Source organism: Prionailurus viverrinus, chromosome A2 (genome assembly GCF_022837055.1).
Source record: "Prionailurus viverrinus isolate Anna chromosome A2, UM_Priviv_1.0, whole genome shotgun sequence".
NCBI classification, from domain to species: Eukaryota; Metazoa; Chordata; class Mammalia; order Carnivora; family Felidae; genus Prionailurus; species Prionailurus viverrinus.
In genome coordinates, this window is record NC_062562.1 from 157689325 (window position 1) to 157696708 (window position 7384).

At 46.9% G+C, this 7384-nt stretch overlaps 1 protein-coding gene across 1 annotated transcript; it reads left to right on the top strand.

The window, feature by feature from the left end:
- The first annotated feature begins 2628 nt into the window (after positions 1–2628).
- GSTK1 (glutathione S-transferase kappa 1) lies at positions 2629–7051 on the top strand. Its single transcript, XM_047839064.1, has 8 exons — positions 2629–2803; positions 3289–3370; positions 3547–3675; positions 3981–4081; positions 4254–4289; positions 5916–6032; positions 6385–6478; positions 6739–7051. The coding sequence occupies exons 1-8, from the start codon at positions 2732–2734 to the stop codon at positions 6786–6788; spliced, it is 681 nt and encodes a 226-aa protein (XP_047695020.1). The 5' UTR covers positions 2629–2731; the 3' UTR covers positions 6789–7051.
- Positions 7052–7384: the final 333 nt, after the last annotated feature.

Here is a 7384-nt window from a genome sequence, read left to right on the forward strand (position 1 = left end):
ATATGATATAAACGAATGATTGAATGAATAAATACATACACAAATACATAAATGGAACAGTTCTCTTTTCAGAATTTCAATTAATAATTGCAGAAGAAACAAGGGAAATAGAAAATCACCATTAGAACACCACAGTAATAACTGCTGCAGGCAGAATCTACTGATGAATGATAAAACTGGTAGGTGAACGTTTAAGGAAGAATAGAACATTTCATACCTTCAAAGTATCTCTCCCAAAACATGTCTTAAATACTATGGTGGTTTTAACATACATCCACAAATTCTTTGATGTCCTTCACAACCAACCCCACCTCCAGACTGGGCTGCACTTAGTGACTCCCTTCTAAAGAATAGAGTAGGGAAAGGAAGAAACAATGATTTTTACAGTAGAGAAACTTGACAAGTTTTCTCCACCTTACCCAAATGGTCAAGGTTAACATGGGTAATAATAAGTCATGTTGGTATCAGGAACCCCCTGACACAATTCAAGGAAAAGGGCACTTCACCTCTGTGGTATACTTCCAAAAAATGCAGAATTCCAGCCTAGTCGTGAAAAAACATCAAACCGGAAATTGAGGGACATTCTACAAAATATGTGACTAATGGTCTCCAAAAGTGTCAAGGTCAAGAAACACAAGAAAAAAATCAAGAAACTTTCATAGATAGGAGGAGACTAAAGAGACATGACAACTAAATGCTAGGTGGTACCCTGGAACGGATCCTGGAACAGAAAAAGGACATTAGTGGAAAACATGGTGAAATCCAAATGAAGCCCATTATCTAGTTAATAGTACTGTACCAATGTTAATTTCTTAGCTTTGCTCATTATACCAAGGTTATGTAAGTTGTCCACGTCAGGGAAAGCTGGATGAGGGGTATGCAGAAACTCTCTGTACTACTATCTTTACAATTCTTCCGTAAGCCTAAAATTATTCCTAAAAATTAAGGTTTTTTAAAATATGGGATATTATTTAAAATAAGATATTATTATGGAGCTAAATTTGCTCTTGGAAACTTTTAAATTAATATTAACTGAAGAAATGTGTAATTTTTCAGTTTCAGTGATTGCAAAGCAATTAGTTCAATTTTCAAGTAGGTGAAAATAACATTCTATCTCATTTCATTTCATACTTTCTACTCTAGGTAAATGTTTACACTGCCCTTGTATTCCGATGGCTTAGGGTTGCTTTTTCTCCTGAATATGCATGAGAAGTAGAATCTTTATTGTTATGTGTTTTCCAATTCATAAAATCAGAAACATTAAGAATAATTTTAATAAAATTAAATGGAACTTTAAAAATTTGTTTCTTTGGGGGGCCTGGGTGGCTCAATCTGTTGAGCATCCCACTTTGGCTCAGGTCATGATCTCACCGCTGGGCTGGTGAGTCTGAGCCTCAGTTGGGCTCTGTGCTGTGACAGCTCAGAGTCTGGAGCCTGCTTCTGATTCCCTGTCTCCCTCTCTCTCTGCTCTTTTCCCACTTGTACTCTCTCTCTCTCTCAAAAGTAAACATTAAAAAGGAAAAAAAAAATATTTTAACTGTTTCTTTGCAGTCAGTGTAATCCCAATATAAGACAATATGACATATTCAGGAATACAGATAGGACACACCATTCCCCATTATTCCTCTTATTATTGTTGCAGGGAGGCCTCCTCCTCTCCTGCACTCACTCTCAGAATATGCACTGATTGTCAAATATGTTCCAGGCTAAGCTCTGAGAAATGCAAAAGAAATGTATAATTTGGGCACTTCTTACTCGGCCCTGGTCCCAGGAACTTCCTGCAACTTCCAGGTAACACAAATAACTAACACGTATCAGCCCTTTTCTTCTCACAAGGCTGTGTGAGGTAGGGGTTATCATTACGCATCCCCATTTTTTAAAAAATTTTTTCATTTTATTTATTTGAGAGAGCACATGCACAAGCTGGGGAGGGGCAGAGAGAGAGAGAGAGAGAGAGAGAGAGAGAGAGAGAGAGAGAGAGAGAATCTCAAGCAGGCTCCGTGCTGTCAGCGTGGAGCCCAAAGCGGGGCTTTATCTCACAAATTGTGAGATCATTACCTGAGCCGAAATCAAGTCTTGACTGACGGAGCCACCCAGATGCCCCAAGCATCCCCATTTTGGGGAGGGATGAGGAGGGGGTCCTCTGTGTGGCTCCCACAGTTAGACTGACGGGTAAACGTGGAACTCTTGATTTCCGCTGGCGTCATAATCTCAGGATGGTGTAATCCAGCCCCGGCTTCAGGCTCTGTGCTGGGCCTGGAATTTATTTGAGATTTTCCCTTTCCCTCTGCCCCTCCCACGCTCGCAGGAGCTCTCTCAAAAAAAAAAAAAAAAAAGAAAGAAAGAAAGAAAGAAAGAAAGAAAAAAAGAAAGAAAGAAAGAAAGAAAGAAAAAGGGATGAGGAAGAAAGTGAGGTTCAGAGACGTCAAGTGGCCTGCCAAAGGAGCACAGCTAAACGAGAAACACAGTCCACATCTGAAACACCCGCCTGGGCCGTATACTCAGGACCAGGCCAGTGACAGCCCCGCCCTCACGCGCCACGCGCTCCCCAGGGGGCGGCGCCCACCCGCTCCCGCCAGACGGCCCCGCCCACACGACCTTCGGCCAGACTTGGCCCAGGGCTGTCTTCCTCGCGCGGCTGCGCGGCGGAGAGCGGGGCGGGTCCTCCATACCACGCCTGGAATCCCTACGCGGGCTCGGCGCGCCAGAGAGGATCTCGGCTGCTGCCAGCATGACGCCGGCGCCGCGCACTCTGGAGCTCTTCTACGATGTGCTGTCCCCCTACTCCTGGTTGGGCTTCGAGGTGACTCCGGGACCCCCCTCGGCCGGGGCTTGGAGGGCAAGGGAGGAGAGAAGGGCGGGAGCGGGGCGCGGGGACCGAAGTCTCGTGAAAGGCCTGGCGCTGCCGGACGGGGTTTAGGACACGCGATAGAGAGGTGAAGCGCTGAAGGTCACTTTGTGTTTTTAAACGGGATACGGTCGCTGGGTCCAGGTCGAGCCTTTATATTCTAAGGCAGTGGTTTCCCACGGCGGTTTGGAAGAAGATGGGTAACTCCAAAGTATCAAAGAGAATTCCATGGCACTGCCACCACTTTTGGGGGCCTGAGAGTGAAAAGTATGGAAGCCGTCCACAGAAAGATCCTGCGATCGATTTCTTGGGACGGAGCAAAGTTCATGGGATCGATTTCTAGCAATGAAATTTAGGGTATCCACAGAACCCCTACTCTGCGCTTAGCCATCTTCACTCTCTCCATCTGACACAATGGCTCCCCATCTCTGCCTCTGCAGGTCCTGTGCCGATATAAGAAGCTCTGGAACATCAACCTGCAGTTGCGCCCGAGCCTCATTGCAGCGATCATGAAAGACAGCGGTGTGAAGGCAGTCGCCTTTGGGACCGCGATTTGAGGGAGGGATGGCTTCAATTGGGTCTTTACATTGGCACCTGTAGCTCATAATCTGCCCTCTGGCCAAAACCCAGGTAGCCGGCCCCCAAGCCTGGGACCCTCACGTGGTCTCTCACCAATGTCCCCAAATTTCCATTTGCAGGAAACCAGCCGCCAGCTCTGCTTCCCCGCAAAGCCCAATACCTTCAAAATGACATCAGGCTCCTGGGACAGCAAATCCAGGTTCCCATCCAGTTCCCCAAGGATTTCTTCTCTGTGATCCTTGAAAAAGGTGAAGACAGTGGGATACAGAAGGGGTATCTAGTGAAAGGCAGCGCATTTGGAAACCAGTGGCAAGAAGTAAGGGCTGGCAACCACATGAAACTGAAACAAACCTGGGGGAAACGCAGGTCAGAGTTGAGTCAGCAGAAGCTTATGGGGACAGAAGGAGAGAAAGAGCAGGTCAAATTGGCTATGAGAAATTTGGGTGGGAGGCTGAAGGCAACTGAGCTCTGGGGATGCCAGAAGCATGAAAGAGCTGGTCCTTCATCAGAAACAAGCCAGGAGAGCCCACCTCTGAGTACCTCTGTCCTGCAGGAAGTTTATCAGCCATGCGATTCCTCACCGCTGTGAACCTGGAGCACCCAAAGATGCTGGAGAAAGTGTCCAGAGAACTATGGATGCGCGTCTGGTCACGAGTGAGGACAGAACTCTGGGAACCTGCTTGGGAGACCCTGGGTGGTGTTCTGACCCTCCCCCAGAACCATTCCCAGCATCCTGGTCCTGCCTTTCCCTCTTGTTCACTGGCCTACTTGTCCCCCATCTCCGCCCTCTCCACCTCCTTCCTGCTGAGTGTTCTCTTCTTCTCAGGATGAAGACATCTCAGAGCCCAAGAGCATCCTGGCTGTGAGTATCCTGGCTTGTCCCCACTCCTCTCATAGCAAAGCTGAGAACAGTTGGTGTTTAGGGGCAGAGAGGGCACAGATTTCATATTCAGTGCAAGAGGTCATAGTTATTAGGGGAGAAAGCAGGTCTGTGTTTGAGAAGCCAAATTACTGAAAGGTTGGAACTAGGAGGACACTCAGAAGATTCTCTCATGGTTGAAAGGGGAAGTGCAAACTTCTGCATGGGTAGAATTTATCTCATGAAAGGAGTCAGTGGGAGAGAGCTGTTAAATGGTGGCATCCCCACATGGGAGGGATGAAGCATTGCCAATCTTGGCCCCAGAGACTCCAACACAGACCACACCAACATAGCCAGAGTAGAAAGCAGGAGACTTTACAGACAGACTTTAAAGAGACTAAAAGAGATAACCGGCTCAAGCCAGAATTACACAAAAGCCTGAGTGAAAACAAATAGAAATAGCTCAAAACATTGGAATGTGTGCCAGCCATCGATGAGGTATATAAAAACTTAAGTTTTTCATTGGAATTAAATCGGGAAACTCAAAATAATATTTCCCCTGCAGTTTACAAAATGATAGTCGAAGCATATTCAGATTTAATACATAAGATGGCAAATCACCAAAAGTACACATACAAAGAATGGCCAATATATTCCTCCACTGTTTTTATTCCTGCAGAGTATATGCCCAGGCTTGCCTTTCCACTTATGAACAATCCTTTTCCATGCCATCATAAGCTCTTTGAAAGTACCATTCTTAGTTTCTACATAGCATTGCATTCAGTGGGCAATTTTGTTTTTTTGTTTTTGAAGCATTTTGTTTACTTAACCATTCCCCTGTTGAACATTTAGTCTGGGACGCAATTCTCTTACGTAGACAAGTACAAGAAAGATAGTGTCACATTAGAATACACTGCACAACTTTGTGTTTCCTCCTCCAGGTTGAGGAGGTCAGGCTGCAGGGGTTCTCATCCTCGACTGTATATTTAAGTCCCCTAGAGCACCTGGACACTGCCTACCAAAAGTTCTGATGTAATTGTTCCAGGGGGTGACTTGTGAATGGGATTTTTTAAAAGCTCCCTTGGGAGATTCTAACGTGCAGCCAAAGTTAAGAACCCCTAATCCCAAACGATACCAACAAACCCCATACTGAAGCCTTTGTTATTGTTAGCCATGCAGGAAGCTGTATCCCTGTGCTCTGCTCAGAAGTCCTCCAGAAATTCCATGAGAATTTGTAGCCTAGCCCTTGAGTCAGAAGAGCACAAGATATTCAAGAATTCTGAGAAATAAGAAGGCAAGAGCCCAGACTTACTGTCAGGGGACCTGGATTCTAGCATTGGCTCTGCCACTAACAAGCTCTTTAATGCCAACCAAGTCATGGACTGCCTCTGGATAACAGTCCCTTCACTGGTTTCTAAGATGCCCCCTGGCTTTAAATTTCTACAGCTATGACTCTGCCACCTGTTCTTTCCACCAGTCTCAAGGTTTTGCCCCTCTTAGCAAAGCTAGACCTCCACTTGTGGGTGGACAAAGGCCTTACCATGAAGATGGGAGCAGAAAATAAAAAGACCAGAATTTTCTGGTCCCACTAATTCAGACACAGTTGTGTTCCCTACCACATGCCCTCAGGCTGCAGAGAAAGCTGGCATGTCTACAGAACAAGCCCAGGGACTTCTGGAAAAGATCTCAACACCAAAGGTGAAGAATGAGCTCAGGGATACCACCAACGCAGCCTGCAAATACGGGGTGAGCAACTCCTGATGTGGGTCCCCAGCCCCAGTGCTAGAGACAGGATGAGAATCTGCTGGGTCCCCATGCACCTATCCCAGAAGTTGCTCCCAGCATGAGTCCTCCCAGCCCCCAGTCAACCCTCATCCTCTCCCTTCCCATCCCATAGTCCATGGAGAAAAAGGGAGGGAGCTGGATGGCAAGAAGAAAGACAACATCTGAGAGTTAAAACCAGAAAACTCCTTAGAGCCAAGGAACTTCTTAGCAATCACATCTTTGGCTACTTTGCTTCTATGACCTCAGACAAGTATTGACTCTTAGCCTTTGACCCCAGCCTAATAAACACCTGCTCCATCACTGCTTTCTCCAGGCCTTTGGGCTGCCTGTCACCGTGGCCCATCTGGATGGCCAAACCCACATGCTGTTTGGCTCTGACCGGATGGAGTTGCTGGCACACCTGCTGGGTAAGTTACAGGTTCGTGGTGAGCTGCCCTTGACCCCAGCCCCACCCCATTATATCAGTTGACCAGAATGACAGATGCAGAGCAAAACATATTCTATGCATTTCCAACAATGAAGCCTCATACACAGGGGTCCTCAAGGTTGAATGGGGAGAGACCACCTTCACCCCCACAGAAAAGAAGGAAGCCAAGCAGAGGTCTCCTTAGAAAACCCCTGAGGCTTGTGGGGCCAGCCTCTAACATATGTGATTTTCTCCATCCAGGAGAGAAGTGGATGGGCCCTGTGCCTCCAGCCATAAATGCCAAAATTTAAGGATGGCCAAGGGAAGCAAAACTACTGGAATAAAAAAGTAGATAATCTGCTTACGCTTCTTCCACTGTGTGACACTAGCATTCTGGTTTTCCTGTCTGACAGCGGTTCCTCTGTGGCCCTGGAGATGCCGGGGAGGGGGACTGCGTGTTACATCATCTACCTTAGGCTCATGACTGCTTTTACTTGCATGCCTCACAAGTGCCTTTCAAGAGCCCCAAACTCTACTTTCTCTCAGAATAAACCTAACATCATCAGGCAGAATATTTCTGTGTCCTGTCTGGTGTTTGTGTGTTCTTCCTACTGTCATATTCTGTCCACTCTGGGTGTTTCTAAACAGCGTTTTCCATACTGCCAGCCCCGCTGCTCCCCTCAGGCCAGCTTGTGTGGAAGGAGCAGGAAACCATCCCTCTTCAGGGACCGAAAACTAACTAACCAGTTTGGTACCTACTGCCTTCTAACCAGTCATGGTGCCTGAGAGGGAGCCAGAGCATGGCTGAGCTTCTACCCAGATATTTGAACAGCTCCAACTACACTGACCAGCAGAACAAGGGCAAGGCAGCACAGGGAGACAGGCTGGAGTTGCCATGGCCTGGGCA